At 41.9% G+C, this 17,990-nt stretch overlaps 1 protein-coding gene across 1 annotated transcript in view; it reads left to right on the forward strand.

The window, feature by feature from the left end:
• LOC126235428 (protein decapentaplegic-like) overlaps positions 1-17,990 on the forward strand; it is a 101,118-nt gene that overhangs the window by 70,097 nt on the left and 13,031 nt on the right. Inside the window, exon 4 of the mRNA XM_049944152.1 lies at positions 9,686-9,925. Within this exon, the coding sequence (XP_049800109.1) occupies positions 9,686-9,925 (240 nt within the window). The remainder of the gene's footprint in view (positions 1-9,685; positions 9,926-17,990) is intronic.

The following is a 17,990-nucleotide window of genomic DNA, read 5'->3' on the forward strand; positions in this document are numbered from 1 at the left end:
CTCGTCCGCGAAACGTAAACAACTGACGACCGCCAGGAGCGCACCAACTAACACATCTCAACTCCACGACAGACGGAAATACTCCCTGTCCAACGTAATTAAACGTGTAAAATTCGACTATATATTTTAATGACTCTAAACTGATTGTTGTTGTTGTTGTGGTCCTCAGTCCTGAGACTGGTTTGATGCAGCTCTCCATGCTACTCTATCCTGTGCAAGCTTCTTCATCTCCCAGTACCTACTGCAACCTACATCCTTCTGAATCTGCTTAGTGTATTGATCTCTTGGTCTCCCTCTACGATTTTTACCCTCCACGCTGCCCTCCAATGCTAAATTTGTGATCCCTTGATGCCTCAAAAAATGTCCTACCAACCGATCCCTTCTTCTAGTCAAGTTGTGTCACAAACTTCTCTTCTCCCCAATCCTATTCAATACCTCCTCATTAGTTACTTGATCTACCCACCTTATCTTCAGCATTCTTCTGTAGCACCACATTTCGAAAGCTTCTATTCTCTTCTTGTCCAAACTGGTTATCGTCCATGTTTCACTTCCATACATGGCTACACTCCATACAAATACTTTCAGAAACGACTTCCTGACACTTAAATCTATACTCGATGTTAACAAATTTCTCTTCTTCAGAAACGATTTCCTTGCCATTGCCAGTCTACATTTTATATCCTCTCTACTTCGACCATCATCAGTTATTTTACTCCCTAAATAGCAAAACTCCTTTACTACTTTAAGTGTCTCATTTCCTAATCTAATCCCCTCAGCATCACCCGATTTAATTTGACTACATTCCATTATCCTCGTTTTGCTTTTGTTGATGTTCATCTTATATCCTCCTTTCAAGACACTGTCCATTCCGTTCAACTGCTCTTCCAAGTCCTTTGCTGTCTCTGACAGAATTACAATGTCATCGGCGAACCTCAAAGTTTTTACTTCTTCTCCATGAATTTTAATACCTACTCCGAATTTTTCTTTTGTTTCCTTTACTGCTTGCTCAATATACGGATTGAATAACATCGGGGAGAGGCTACATCCCTGTCTCACACCTTTCCCAACCACTGCTTCCCTTTCATGCCCCTCGACTCTTATAACTGCCATCTGGTTTCTGTACAAATTGTAAATAACCTTTCGCTCCTTGTATTTTACCCTGCCACCTTCAGAATTTGAAAGAGAGTATTCCAGTTAACGTTGTCAAAAGCTTTCTCTAAGTCTACAAATGCTAGAAACGTAGGTTTGCCTTTTCTTAATCTTTCTTCTAAGATAAGTCGTAAGGTTAATATTCCCTCACGTGTTCCAACATTTCTACGGAATCCAAACTGATCTTCCCCGAGGTCCGCTTCTACCAGTTTTTCCATTCGTCTGTAAAGAATTCGCGTTAGTATTTTGCAGCTGTGACTTATTAAACTGATAGTTCGGTAATTTTCACATCTGTCAACACCTGCTTTCTTTGGGATTGGAATTATTATATTCTTCTTGAAGTCTGTGGGTATTTCTCCTGTCTCATACATCTTGTTCACCAGATGGTAGAGTTTTGTCATGACTGGCTCTCCCAAGGCCATCAGTATTTCTAATGGAATGTTGTCTACTCCCGGGGCCTTGTTTCGACTCAGGTCTTTCAGTGCTCTGTCAAACTCTTCACGCAGTATCTTATCTCCCATTTCATCTTCATCTACATCGTCTTCCACTTCCATAATATTGTCCTCAAGCACATCGCCCTTGTATAAACCCTCTATATACTCCTTCCACTTTCTGCCTTCCCTTCTTTGCTTAAAACTGGGTTGCCATCTGAGCTCTTGATATTCATACAAGTCGTTCTCTTATCTCCAAAGGTCTCTTTAATTTTTCTGTAGGCAGTATCTATCTTACCCCAAGTGAGACAAGCCTCTACATACTTACATTTGTCCTCTAGCCATGCCTGCTTAGCCATTTTGCACTTCCTGTCGATCTCATTTTTGAGACGTTTGTATTCCTTTTTGCCTGCTTCATTTACTGCATTTTTATATTTTCTCCTTTCATCAATTAAATTCAATATTTCTTCTGTTACCCTAGGATTTCTATTAGCCCTCGTCTTTTTACCTACTTGATCCTCTGCTGCCTTCACTACTTCATCCCTCAGAGCTACCCATTCTTCTTCTACTGTATTTCTTTCCCCCATTCCTGTCAATTGTTCCCTTATGCTCTCCCTGAAACTCTCTACAACCTCTGGTTCTTTCAGTTTATCCAGGTCCCATCTCCTTAAATTCCCACCTTTTTGCAGTTTCTTCAGTTTCAATCTGCAGTTCATAACCAATAGATTGTGGTCAGAATCCACATCTGCCCCTGGAAATGTCTTACAATTTAAAACCTGGTTCCTAAATCTCTGTCTTACCATTATATAATCTATCTGATACCTTTTAGTATCTCCAGGATTCTTCCAGGTATACAACCTTCTTTTATGATTCTTGAACCAAGTGTTAGCTATGATTAAGTTATGCTCTGTGCAAAATTCTACAAGGCTAAACTGATTAGTGTATCAAAATATAATTTATATGACTGTTGTCCTTCAATTATTACTGATTAACTGATGCTGTTATTTACATAATATTATAGGTGCTACACTAGAACTTGAACTTGTTAGACGTTAAAAAAGAAATATTTTTCGGAAATGCTTTTCGTAGTATGGCCAGTCTTCTTGTATATCCTCTCTACTTCAGTCATTCTCAATTATTATGCTGTCCACATAGCGAAACTCGTCTACCACTTTTAGTGTCTCATTTCCTAACATAACTTATTGGGTATCGCCTAATTTAATTAGAATGCATTCCATTAGCCTTGTTTTACTTTTGCTGATATTCATCTTACAACTTCTTTTTAAGTCAGTGCCTATTCCATTCAACTGCACTTCCAAGTACTTAGCTGTCTCCGAGAGAACTGGAATGTTATTGGGAAGCCTCAGACTTTTAATGCTTTTTCCTGAACCCTAATTCCTTTTCCAAATTTCTGTTTTGTATCCTTTACTGTTTGCTCGGGCTAAAGATTAGTAACTTGATAAGAGGCTACGAATCTCTCACTCCTTTCTCAACCATTACTTCCCTTTCGTGCCTGGATCTTAACAACTGCAGTCTGATTTTTGTACAAGTTGTAGTAACCTTTCGCTCCCTGTGCGTTGTCCCTTCTATCTTCAGAATTTCAAAGAGTGTATTCTGGTCAACATCCTCAAAACTGCCTATAGACATATCGTATTAACATAGCTTTGCCTTTCCTCAATCTATCTTCTAAGAAGGGAAATTCCCCATCGCACCCCTCTCAGATTTGGTAAGACCGCCCAGTGGATAACTCGTCAAAAACTGAACACATGTCAGACACGACAACAGGAACAAGTTGTACAACACTGCGAAAAAAGAAGCAAAATAGAAACAGACACGTCGATGACCTGACGGGAAGATCATAATTATCTGAAAAAAATGGGCTCGATGGAGATTTGATAACGGAGCTCTCGTTTTGCAGCCCAGCGCTGTAACCACACACCCACGACGGCACGGTTGTTACACTTCGCTCGATGTTGCATGTCTTCGAGCTACTATTTCTATTTTTCTTTTTCTGTCTTTCACATTTCAGTATACCTTCCTGTTTTCATGCTTGATCTGTATCCAGGTTTTGTCGTGCTATCCACTGGGCCATTTTACCTCTAAATCTGAGGAGCGAGGGGGGGGGGGGGGGAGGGGAGGGTGACCATAGAATCACCATCGCCTCGCTGTTGCTACCTTCCTGCCGATGCTATTCCAGCAGCTATTTAGGGAGGGAACGGGGTGCGACCAACTGCAGATGGTGGCCCACGTAGGAAAAAACTATGCCTGTCGTCTGGGCTCAGAGTTCATACTTCGATCATTGCAGCGACTGGCAGAGTAGATTGAGAAGACCACCCTCTCTCATAGAGTTTCAACGAAGCTCACAATTGGCAGCATACTCCCCAGAACTATTCGTGCCCCCCCCCCCCCCTGGTTCTGAGTTGATAGGACTGAACCAGAGACTTCAATGGATCTATGACAAGCTGGGTTGCGACTTCCTGGACTTGAACCATGGGGTTGAGAACTATAGGGTCCCATTAAATGCGTCAAGTGACCAATGCACACCAGAAGCTGCTACCAAAGCAGCTGACTGTGTGTGTGTGTGTGTGGGGGGGGGGGCTGAGGGCGATGCACACAAGGGTTTTTTTCGTTTAGCTGATTCACCATCCAATCCAGATAACGACGGCTTTAGGAGACTCAAAAGTATAAGTATAAGTAATCATACTGCAGTTATCAGCGGTGACTTTAATCATCCAATAATCAACTGCGAAAATTACTATTCAGGTAGTGGTGGGCATGTGAAGACATTGTGTGGAACGTCACTAAATGCGTTCTCTGAAATTTACCTAGAACAGATATTTCGGAACCTCATACATGATGGAAATACATTAGATGTGATGGCAACAAACAGGCCTGACTTCTTTGAGCCGGCCGTTGTGGCCGAGCGGTTCTAGGCGCTTCAGTCCGGAACCGCGCGACTGCTACGGTCGCAGGTTCGAATCCTGCCTCTGGCATGGATGTGTGTGATGTCCTTAGGTTAGTTAGGTTTAAGTAGTTTAAAGTTCTAGGGGACTGATGACCTCAGATGTTAAGACCCATAGTGCTCAGAGCCAAATTTGACTTCTTTGAGGATGTCCCTATCGAAACGTGTCAGTTCTGTGTTGCTGTTGTGGCAGCAATGATTACCAAAGTACAAAGAAAAAATAAAATAGTAGAAAATATATATGTTCAGTAAACTAGATAAAAAAAAACAGTAGTGTCATACCTCAATGACGAACTTGAAATTTTCAGCGCAGGACGGGAGCGTGTGAGGAACTATGACTTAAGTTTAAAAGTATAATTGACCATGCACTGGATAGATATGTAGCCAGTAGAACAGTTCAAAACGGAGGGGACTCTCCATGGTATACAGCCACTGCAAAGAAACTTCCAGAGTCTACTGCGTTATAGATGTAAAACAAATCATAGGGCTACAGACAGAGGTGCTGAACGAAACGGCTTTGACTTTCAAGAGAGCAGTGCGTGAAGTCTTCATTGAATGCTGTAGAAGAATATTGTCACATGAACTTTCTCAGAACCCAAAGAAATTCTAGTCATGTGTAAATGCTGCTGGTGGTAAAAAAGTTAGTGTCCAGTGACTCGGAATGAGACATGAACTGAAACTGACGATTGCAAAGCAAAAGCTGAAATGTTGAACTCCGTTTTCAAATGTTTTCTTACAAAGGATTCTGAAGGCATCGATCATGTGAAACCCAGCTCCCACTTTAGTCAGATGACACACTCAAAACTTGGGATCGAGGTACACAGATAGTTGCAATATTTCTTGATTCCCAAAACGTTTTAGACGCAGTACGACCAGATAGCCTATCAGGTGAAATATGTGACTAGACTGAGGATGTCTTGGCAGGCAGGACGCAGCATGTTCTCTTGGCTGGAGAGTTATCGTCAGATGCAGAAGTGACAGCGGGTTGCGCCAGTGTTTTCGAACGTTTGCTGTTCATGTTTTATATTAATGACATTGGCGCACAATATTAATACTAACCTCAGGCTCTGTGCAGATGAAGTAGTTACCTATAATGAAGTACTGGCTGAAAGAAGCTGCATATACATTCAGTCAGGTCTTGGTAAGATGTCAGATGCCACGATAGGCAACTCGGTTTTAATATTCGGAAAAGTAAAATTGTGCACTTCACAAAACGAAAATACGTTGTCTCCTCTGAGTATTCTTTCGTCGGCTAGACTCTGTTTTCTTGTGTTATCCAAGGATTTCTACATTTTTGCGTATTTGGTCCTCTACTGCCTTCATTTCATCTGTATTTAATCTCTCTAGACTACCCATTCGTCTTATATTGTGTTCCTTGGTCCTGTTTCAGTCAGTCGTTACCTAATACCAAATCCAATAATTAACATACCGACCTTGTGAAGATAGGGCACAAAGGCGAGGAAAGAGAAGATCATTAAACCTATTCCTGTACTACCCTTAAATAATTTTGTACTTACAACCTTGTACTCACCTGACCAGAAGTTCTGTTCTTAGAGACTCCGCGCTTCACTAACTTTAACAATATCTGAGGTCAATCTATCCACTTCCCTTCTTAAATTTTCTAACCTACCTATCCAATTAAAGGACAGAACATTCCACGCTCCGACCCGTAGAATGTCAGTCTTGTTTTTTCAGACTAGATCAACCTCTTGAATAGTATTCAGCGGAATATTTGGATGGGCGGCTGTTTACCTCCATAATATTTTAGACAAGAGGATGCGATCATCATTTAACCATACCGTATAGTTGCTTGTTCTCAGGTAAATAACGTCTGTGGTTTCCTCTTGCTTTCAGCCGCCCAGCAGTATGAAAATAGCAAGCCCATGTCAGCCACTGTTGCGATGCCACATCGGCCAGTCATCCAGACGTGCTCGTGCAGCTACTGAAGGCAGCTGTCCTCCTTTGAGGACTACATTCTTGTCTGGCTTCTCTATAGACATCCCTCCAATGTGGTTGTACCCGGTAGATAGCTACATATTGTGATCAAAAGTATACGGACACCCCCAAAAACATACTTTTTCATATTAAGTGTATTGTGGTGCCACCTACTGCCACAACTCCATATCAGTGACATCAGTAGTCATTAAACATCGTGAGAGAACAGAATAGAGTGCTCAGCGGAACTCACGGATTCGATCGTGGTCAGGTCATAGGTAGTCACTTGTATCATACGTCTGTACGCGAGATTTCCACACTCCTAATATACCTAGGTCCACTGAGTCCAAGCGTACAGGCCGATCTCATCTGTTGACTGACAGAGACCGCCGACGGTTGAAGAGGGTCGTAATGTGTAATAGGCAGATATCTATCCGAATCACACACAGGAATTCCAAACTGCATCAGGATCCACTGCAAGTACTATGACAATTAGGCGGGAGGTGAGAAAACTTGTATTTCACGGTCGAACGGCTGCTCATAAGTCACACATCACGCCGGTAAATGCCAAACGACGCCTCGCTTGGTGTAAGGAGCCTAAGCATTGGCCGATTGAAGAGTGGAAAAACGTTGTCTGGAGTGACGAATCACGGTACACAATGTGGCGATCCGATGGCAGGGTATGAGGATGGCGAATGCCCGGTGAACGTCATCCGCCAGCGTGTGTAGTGCCAACAGTAAAATTCGGAGGTGGTAGTGTTATGGTGTGGTCGTGTTTTCCATGGAGGAGGCTTGCACCCCTTGCTGTTTTGCGTGGCTCTATGACAGCACAAGCCTGTATTGACGTTTTAAGCACCTTGTTGCATCCCACTGTTACAGAGCAATTGGGGGATAGCGTTTGCATCTTTCAACACGATCGAGCACCTGTTCATAATGTACGGCCTGTGGCGGAATGGTTACACGACAATAATATTCCTGTAATGGACTCGCCTGCACAGAGTCCTGACCTGAATCCTATACAACACCTTTGGAATGTTCTGAAACGCCGACTTCGTGCCAGGTCTCACTGTCCGACATCGATACATCTCCTCAGTGCAGCAGTCCGTGAAGAATGGGCCCAAGAAACCTTCCGGCAACTGACTGAACGTATGGCTGCGACAGTGGAAGCTGTCATCAAGGCTAAGGGTAGGCAAACACTATAGTGATCTCCAGCGATACCGATGGAGGGCGCCACTAACTTGTAAGTCATTTTCAGCCAGGTGTCCGGATACTTTTGATGGCATAGTGTATCTGTATCGAAGTGGCATGCAAGCCAACCTATATCGCCGAGATCGATGGTTCATTGTGTTGGTGAACAATCTTAGTGAAGTATATAAACACCACTTACGGTTTAGGCGTTAGGACTGTTCAGACTGGCGACTGCTGTCTACAAGGCAGTTTGAGGAGTTACATGTGATGACGGGACATGTGATCAGCATGCTGGCGATTCCCCGAGCCGTTATTGCCAGTAGACGAATCATGATATTGCCGCTCGTTCTTTATTCACGCAGCTCGTCATTCGACCTCAGAAGCGTTAAATGGGCCCCATGCCCCACAATTAAGTGGTTCTAATGGCTCTAAGCACTATGACACTTAACATCTGAGGTCATCAGTCCCCTAGACTTAGAACTACGCAAACCTAACCAACCTAAGGACATCACACACATCCATGCCCGAGGCAAGATTCGAACCTGCGACCGTAGTAGCTGCGTGGTTCTGGACTGAAGTGCCTAGAACCGCTCGTCCACAGCGGCAGGCCATGCCCCACATCCATACCTCAGAAAATTAAGGTGCTAGCAGGAATCGAACTGGCGCTCTTCTGCGCCAAAAGCAGCAGATCTAAGTATTCGGCTATGGAGGCACTGTATGAGTGATGTTGAGAGTTGGCAACACTCTCTTAGGATTTAAAGGTTGGCTACAGCGCGCATACACAAGCTCTGGAATCTAAGATATTGTTGTCACGCTTCACAACGCACGGATTAATTAGTGGCAGTTTGGAAGCCAGTGTAGGAGCCCGCCTGCTGTGGTGCGCACGTGTTGGGCGAGGGGTCGTCGCCGAGCAGCCGTACTGCCGTGACCGCCAGCAGCGACACAGGATTTGGTATTGAGTTGATATTTTTTATAATTTTCAGCGCACTTATTAATTTAAGGAAAAGGGTTTGTGTATGTGCGTAGCAGTAGACGGTAATTTTGATAAAAATAGGAGCTGAATTCTGAAGGGAAACCATTGTTAGGCGAATAGATTAAGTATTGATTTTTGTCATTGATTTATTTTGTAATTGTCAGGCAATTGTTTGACTATGTATTTAATTGAGAATTATTTCAGTCCGTCTCAAGAGTCTGATTAATTTGTAATATTGCTTTAATGCCATTGGAGGCAGATTTACATACGAAGCGATTCTTCAAAGAGCTTCTAGCGTTTTGTTAATTGAATGAGAAAGAATCGCTTTCATAATATAGTTTTTGAAAAAAGGAATTACTTGTTTGGGTTATCATTTATAGAGTTTAGATCTGACCAAATACTTTCTCGTGAATTATATGTAGTTGTAGTAAGCAGAAGCCGCAAGCAACAGCAGGAGCCGCCATACAGAACATGCATTCCACTCAGCATGAATAATAGGTTTTATTATGTTTTTGTTAAATAATGGAATGTAGCAGATCAAGCAGTGGCAGCAGAAAGACCAAGTAAGTTATTTGTTGCGCACAGGACCAATAAAAAAAATAAAGTTTAGGCGATCTCTGTAACAGTAAAGTTAACAAGAGTACAAGCACGAGATTTTCAGTAGAAAACACGAGATAAGGAGATAGAACTCGCGACTTTCAGTGTTACACAAATTAATTAACTCTCTTATCTTTCACGATTATAAGATGTGTCCCGAAGTAAAGTGCAAAACGTAAGAAATTGTTTTGTTTTAATGTTTAGTGGTGCAAGCTAACGGGCTTTAGCCTCTAAGATAGCCACCGCGTCAAAGCGCACCTGCACGGTAGCCTGGGAATCATTGTATTCGAAGAACTCGAAAACAGCAGAATCGGGATGATCAGTCTTCTACTGTGTGTGAAACTAAGGGTGTCACTGTCATTGTAACAGCTCGCCACCTCGTGCGTGTGCGTGCACACTGAGTATTGCGAATGCCGCGTTGCCTGCCAAAGTGTGCGTGTTGTCTCGCAGGTGGGCGGCGGTCGTGAGTCTCCACGCAGAAGGCGGCAGGTGGAGGCCGAGGACTACGAGGAAGAGACGAACCGCGTCTGGAGCAGGGACAGTGGGGGCGGCGGGGGCGGAGAGCTGCAGCTCCAGGTGAAGGCCAGGTCGGGCCGGCGGGCGCGCGGCAACTGCCGCAGGAAGCCGCTCTACGTCGACTTCTCGGAGATCAACTACGACACCTGGATAGTCGCCCCTACTGGATACGAGGTAACGAATGCAAATAAAGCATAGCAAGTATGTCAAGTATGACCTTCCCCCCCCCCCCCCGCCCCGCCTCTCCTAAGTACAGAGGAGCATAGCCAAGAGCGCATTGGAAGGAGAATCAGCGCTCTAAGCTTGTTGATACCAGTACCTACCCATTTTAATTGTGTATTACAGCACTTAGGATGGTCACTAAGTGACCGAAAATCGATTTTGTGGATAATAAAACAAAAAAATACGACCAATGCTGATTCTCCTTCCAATTCTATCCACTATTTGGTCGTGGTGCACAGAACACTCCATGGAGTCGCCAATCAAGAGCGCATTCCTATGCATCCTGCTACTGAAGCAGTCTGGAGGCATGGATTAAAGACATTGAAAATTGTATAACCATTGTATTCATTACTTCCAGTTGTATTACGTAAGACACACCAATCAATAAAAGCATTTTTACAAATATGGTGAAGCTCAGAAGTCGAAGTAAATACTTTTCCCTAATCCGCGTAACAGTCTTCACCTCAATAACTAGCAAAGTACTTTACACTTTATAAAGTAGCCTATCTTCTTCATCAGGGTTCAAGCTATATCCTTTGCTTATTTCATCGAAATCGGTTATGCGGGTTAGCAATAACAAATTTAAACGTTAAGCATGATGCGGAATTTATTCAGGCATCTCAGTGTTTAACATCATATATTCTGAACTATGTGTCATATAGTGATATAATTTTGCAGATACATTTGGTGGTTATTTGAACAATGTCTGCAAAATGTGTTATACGATTAGTAGTAAAGAAGGAATAAATTACATAGCCATGCCTGATGCGAAAATGAACAGGAGGGAGGGGGGAGGGGGCGGAGGGTCGGCAAGAATAAGTTTCTTAAAGGTTTCAAATTATGTGTAAAGTTTATTGCAATTCACAAAATGCTCTTGTTCTTAAATACAGGATGAATAAAATTCTTGTATTCGCGTATAGTGGCCTACACTTCTGTTTCACTCAAACACCTTTGATACGTAGGCAGTTCTTACCCCCAAAGCGATTCTTTCCAACAAGATAAGCGTACCAAATTCGGACGAAATCGGTCAAATGGTTACAGAGGAAATCAAACAAACAAGCATAAATAAATCCATACATACATACATTTCTATAACATGTGTAGATATCTTCTTTTTTCATGATCTGATTTCAGATGGTTCAAATGGCTCTGAGCACTATGGGACTTAACATCTGAGGTCATCAGTCCCCTAGAACTTAGGTTTAACTAGTTCTAACTAACCTAAAGACATCACACACATCCATGCCCCAGGCAGGATTCGAACCTACGACCGTAGCAGCCGCGTGTTTTCGGACTGAAGCGCCTAGAACCGCTCGGCCACAGCGGCCGGCGATCTGGTTTCGGCGAACTAAAGTCTGGTAGGTTCCCAAAGCTATTCTATTCGTCTAGCAGTTTTGGAAACTATCGTGTTCAAAGACTGACAGAAACGCCGGTTTTACAGATTTGTTATTAGTATAGCAAGAATACAATTTTATTTTCTCTATCTTGCTTTTTGGGAAAGAATTTGCCTTCTAGGTAATTTAAAAAACTATTTGCTTATGTCCCAGATAAACTATTGCCCTTTGATATAGCATCTGTCTGCTGATCAATGCAGTGGCTAAAGTTAAAGGAGTTAAAAGAATATACCAATTCTACATGTTCAATTACTTCTATACATTCGACTCATAGAATTTTCTGATACTTCAGTAAATTTTAGTTACTTGAACAGGATACTTAATGGGTATGCGTACTGGTTTACGATCCCACCACATTTTCACCGCCCACCCCCTCTGGAATTCCAACTTCGTTTACAAATGCCACCAAAATACAATCGTTCTTGAAGGTGCATGGATCCCTACATTCTTCACAGCTAACTGCTGCTCGTTGGCCCGCATCTCGTGGTCGTGCGGTAGCGTTCTCGCTTCCCACACCCGGGTTCCCTGGTTCGATTCCCGGCGGGGTCAGAGATTTTCTCTGCCTCGTGATGGCTGGGTGTTGTGTGCTGTCCTTAGGTTAGTTAGGTTTAAGTAGTTCTAAGTTCTAGGGGACTTATGACCATAGCAGTTGAGTCCCATAGTGCTCAGAGCCATTTTTTTTGCTGCTCGTTGGTAAGACTTTATTGAGGTTAGCACCTATATCTGTGTGTGCGCTTTTCCTCGATCTTCACCAAGGCATATGTGCTTTTTAGTTCCACAGTTGTGGTATTTATAAATTCTGCATTCGTTTCAGAAGTGATTTTGTACTTCAATCCTCTGTTTAGGAAGATGTAGATTTTATTTATACTGAAACACTGGATTACAAGTACTAAATTTTGGTGAGTGAACTTTTTTAAACTTTTGGGTAGAAGCTAGCGAAATGTGGCGCTAAAGTAAATTACTAAGGATTAGCTGGGGAAATAGAGTAAATAATGAAGAAGCACTGAACCTAATTTGGGGAAAAAAAGATATTTGTGGCTCTTGACTAAAGAAAGGATCAGCTGGTAGAACACATCCTGAAGCATCATGAAATCTTCAGATTTTTTGTAGAGAAGAGTGTCGGGGCTAACAATTATAAAGGAAGGCCTAGGCATGAACGCATAAGTAGGTTCACATGGATGTCCGTTGCAGCAGTTTTACAGAAATGTTTCCACCAGAAACACTAGTGTGGTCAACTGCATCAGACTAATCTTCAGACTGAAGACCACTTCTACAACAACAACAACAACAACAACAGGAACGACACCATACAAAATTTAAGGTAATGGCTTCAAGATGGGAAGGATTGTAATTTTTTATGTACAGTTTTAACCAAAATATTAGTGTATCCAAGACTGCACGAGTGGTTAAGTTAAATATAAGGGGGTTGTTTGTGTTGTTGCCCCGGATGATAATTACCCGAATATTTGTCAGGATTTGTAAGCAATGCGTCCTTGAGGTACGGCAATATGCGAACACCGAGAAGTAAGTTTAAACAGTTTTGTTAACAAAGGCTGATTATAAAACACGCATGCTACATGCACCCATCATCACTGTGTCTGTCATGCTAACAATGGCTAATTACAGTCGTATCGAAGGGCTCAATGGTGAGCTAAGGAAAGAGGCATATTCGCGCCCGAGGCCACGCTAGTTATATCGCTCGCTGTGGACCGCAGCCAGTGGCTTACTCGGTGCATCGCACTGCGGCCGGACACATGTATACTGACCAAGCAAATTGTCAGAATTCCAGATAGGCCATCTGGCGAGCGCGTGTTACGTGCCTTATAGCTGCGTGCAACCCGTATACCCTTACATCACTCTCCCCAGAGAAAAAGAGCAACCATAGGTGGCTCAAAACGACCATTGGGCATTATGAATCTATTTCATCATTTGTGGCATCAGAAGGCATTGCAACATGTATTTCATTTGCACACACAGTAACTTTCTGTACAGAGAAGCGTGTCTTCAGGATGACACTTTCATACATGGCTAATGCTGTTGACAAGTTAATAAAAGCAATAAAAACACAATACTGACAATCAGGTATGCATTAACATTACTGGATGAATCGAAGAACTTAATTCTATTTGCTGCTTCAATGAAGCTTAGCTCATTATTGGAAGAAATTAAATTTTCATGGATATCCTTAATTAAATTGTTGTCTTCAGAAAAACTTGATAAGGAATGCTTTCCATATGTTGATATGTATGAATCATTGTAATAAAAAAATAACATTCTCGTTAATGGCAAATGTTCAGTTGCATGAAATGTAGTTGGCAATACACCAGGCATATCAAATAGTTCACATAATAAATGACAATGTATGGCAATCATGATTAATCCACTGTCATTCAATTTGAGTGTAAAGGGTAGCTCAGGTGTGTCGTAATTTTTACATGTAAATGTGACATCAAGGGTGGAGTTAAATGAAAAAATTATACCTTCAGAACATCCTTTAAGAAATGGGTGACAAAGATGCATTAAAATTCTAGGGCAATCATCTCTTGGGGGATGATTCATAAACAATTCTTTCTCACAGCTGTACACTCTGCTGTCTAAGAATACTACCAATTCAGGGCAAATTAACTTATGACTACGTTTACGATATGCAGATCGTTTTCATTTAGGGACACAAAATATCTTCGATCCTTGCTGATCAGTAGATAATCATTCAGTGTGTACTTTACATGGATACCTGCCTGTCTCTGTTTCACAGGGTAAGTATAAATCTTATACATTTCAAAATTATGCTTTGATCTAGCAATGGGTATAGAAACAATAACAGTTAATTCACCTTCAATCATTAAAGAGTGTGTGGTGGTTAACTTATAGTAATCACATAAATTGTAAGAGTTAACAGGATAAATCATAGTATAGGTTGCATCTAACTTTCGCTCAGTTGATATTAGGACCTGTAAAAATTGTCCTGGATGTAGTAGTACGCTGCTCAAACAATCATTTGAGGTACTTTCTAAGGCTGTTCTTAAGTTAAGGGCATCAATTCTAGCGTTTGATAAACTATCAGTAATCCTCAGCAAAAGAGTGTTTAAATCTAAGTGTGCACTCACAGCATTTAATCCTTAGAATAGTTCTTGGATATTTGCGCTCGTTTCACTACGAATTACGTGGAAATGTGACATAAACTGCTTTACAAGCTGTTCAATGAAAACTGTGTGGTTAGTGATGGTTCTTCACATATTCTTTAATACGACAATTTCATTAGAGAGGTTAGTTGAATCTGTACTGGACTGTTGTTCAAGAGCTAATATTTTGCCTTTAACTGCCAGTAGATCTAGACTAGTTTAAAGTACCAAGTACAAAACGAAGGATACTCCCTCCAAAATCAAACCAGGCACGTTTACGCTTAATTAAAGTTTTGTGTTGCAAAAGCTTTTAAAAAAAAACAAAGAAACAGTACATCTCTTGTTCATAATTAGCAAATGTAGACTCTACCTGCATTTTGGCTGTGATCCAGTTATTATATCAAGATACCCATTTCCAAAATTGTATCATTGCCCTTAACAGAACGAATTAGATCAATTTGCTTCTTTACAGAATTGAACTGTTGCTGGATTTCATTCAAATTGTACTTGAGGACAAGTATTGCATCACTTGTTGAAACTACCATGTCTGATCGTGTTTCAAACAAAACACCTGTTCTCTGTGGTACTATCAATACAGCATTAGTAGAATACGCTATCATAGCAAACATTAGAATAAAAATGAACATGGTTAATTAGTTCTAAATACCGGAGTTAACAATGAACATAAAATAAATGAGTTTCTTGTGCTAACCTGCGGAATAAAAGGTTTAGTTCACTTGTGCACTCGTGCAATTGCTTCAATACTAAATTTTCACAACACATTCACAAAAGCACATGGCTGAAATAAACACATGCATTGCATTCTCAGACACTACACACGTTTACGCACATGTCTGGAACAGGATCGCTCGGAACGTGGCGATGCCTCGGCCTCGAAGTCTGGACTGCGACCTCGCGATTCTCTCTTCCTGGGTTTGAGAACAGCAGGTCTGCCTCTCAGTCGGTCCTCGTCGTCTTGCGACACTACAGGAAAAGTACACAGAAATGGCTCTACACGATTGACGTGAGCGACAATGGAACGAAAGAGCAGTCGGAGCTTAAGAGTGACTGGCGATAACACCTCCGCGATTGGATATGGTCCTTTCCAGAACTTCTTAAACTTTTTGACTTGAATCTTCTTTAGCACCACGTTGCTTAGATACACAGTATCTCCAACTCGATACTGTGTCACTGCTGCTTGGCGGTCGTGTTATCTTGCTTGCTGAAAGGATCGATGTTTTCGCTGTTTCACTCCCCTCCATGCTTCCTTTAGCTTGCGTGCTAGATCCCTTACGTGTTCATTGCTGATTCCGGCAGTCGATCGTGCAAAGTCCAAGGGTGAATGCATTCTTCTTCCATAGACGATCTCATATGGACTTAGGCCAGTTGAGCTGTGCATTTTGGCATTGTAACAACTTACCAAGTACGGTAAACAGACATAGCAATTGTCGTGTTTGCTGCTCCCTGTATGAATACGATGCTAAACTAAACGAGTGACAGGTAAATTTGCACGTTTTCGGAATAAATCTGCGGACTCCAACAAAAAAGGTGCTAAAATCTTCTGTTCATCAGCTGTCAAATGTTCTGTCTTCTTCCAAATCTTGCGCTTCGGTTTATTATTAACTTCGTCTCCTCGTCGCAATCTTGCGGTACTGTTACAAAAATCTGTGTTTTTAACTGTAGAATTTGTTACCTCATCTGGATTCTGTATTACGTCACTTTTACTTCCGCTCGACACTTCAGCAACTTTCGTTCCTCGTGGCAAAACATCCTCATTGCTCATATTCGTTATTTTAACCGGGACTTTTGCGACATTGTCTCACCATTGTAGTGACACCTACACTTCTAGCAACATAACAATGCATTGTATCCAGTAACTCACTTTTCTCGGATCGCTCAATTAATAACAGAGTTCCTTCCTTGCATCGGGGTGACCTAACTTCAACGTAGATTGTCTTTCCTGCTCCCTTGGGAATGTGCTGAGGCTGATCAATTTGAACATGGACTCGGAACTGGTGCATCGTTTGGACGGTCTATTCCCACGACGTTGGTATTGCTGCTCCTTTGAGTACGATCTGAAGAACGATTTCCTAGGTTGTAGTTGCTACGGCCTAGTCTGATCTTTATTTCTGCGACAAATATCTCTGCCTCATTAGTGGACAAGAAACCAAATCCAAGAACACCGTCGTATCGCGTTTCGTTATTTGAAACTATTTGCACCAATGCTGTGTATTTCTTTATTTTCACCTTCATCTTGGTCTTGGCCAAGAATTAATTCTACGTCAACTACTCCATAGTTACGTAGCTTTCCTCCGTTTAACCCTCGCACTTTATCCCGTTTACCTATGCCACACCACATTGAGGTCTGTACTCCTGTGTCAATAAGTAGTTTGATGTTTCTCCCACGATATACAGCACCTATCACGAAGTCATTTTCGGTCAGATTTTCACTGGAACTAACAGGAATCACTGTCTCTGGCAACGGGCGTACGCCCCGTACTCGTTTAAAGATCTGGCAGATTGTTTCTTGTTCGCATTACCTTTCTTCTTGTTACAGAAATCCCTCGAAACATGACCCTGCATCCGGCAATGATAGCAGATTCGCTTCTCTTTACAATCCTTACGCTTGTGACCCAGCTTATTGCATCTGTAGCATTGTACTGTTGTGTTGAAGACTGCGTTCTTGTTTCTGCTTCTCATTCGGTCGTCTTAGTGCTTCAACGAAACCAGCAACTGATTCTGTTGCTTCCTGAAACGTTTTACATCGTGCCAATCGAACAGCCTTGCTTACTTCCTCTCCGTGCAACCCCTGAATAAATGTGTCCAAGGCTCTCTGGTCGGCGTCGAACAACTGAATGCGATTTTCATTTTCATCTTCTACTAACTCGTACGTTTGAGCGTTGATGTTTCGAATTCTGTCGGAAAACTGGCCGATAGATTCGTCTCGTCGCATTCGCAAAAAGTAAAGCTGCTCTCTGTAAAATCTGATCGCATTTTTACGTTTAAATCTCTGAACAACAATCGTTCTAAACTCATTGTAATCTTCTGTATTCACGCAAGTAGGCTCCGCGCTAATGAAATCTTGTGCTGCTCCCTAAATTCTTAATTTGGCAACCGCTAGGTTATCGGAATATGTCCATAATCCGAACAGGGCGGCACCTTCAAGTTTACGAAAAAACACTTTCACATCATCTTCGGGTTTCCCGCTAAATACTGGTACTGATGGCAATAATGAAAAATTCTTTATTGTAGTTGTACGTGTACTGCATGAACTATCATTTGCCAAGTCTTTCGGAATGTTACGCTCGCTTCTTTCTGCTTTTAACTGCCGAATCTCTTCTTGCAGTTCATTAATAACAGTTTGTAGGTCGATAACGTTACTCTGGATTGCGACATTTCGTCTAATACAACGCCAATGAGTCACTCAAATACAAAATAAAAATCCATCACTGCCTTTCGTATTATTGCCAAACTGGAGTAGACCAACCTGAATTCCAACGT

This window comes from Schistocerca nitens, chromosome 2, assembly GCF_023898315.1.
Source record: "Schistocerca nitens isolate TAMUIC-IGC-003100 chromosome 2, iqSchNite1.1, whole genome shotgun sequence".
Classification (NCBI taxonomy): Eukaryota; Metazoa; Arthropoda; class Insecta; order Orthoptera; family Acrididae; genus Schistocerca; species Schistocerca nitens.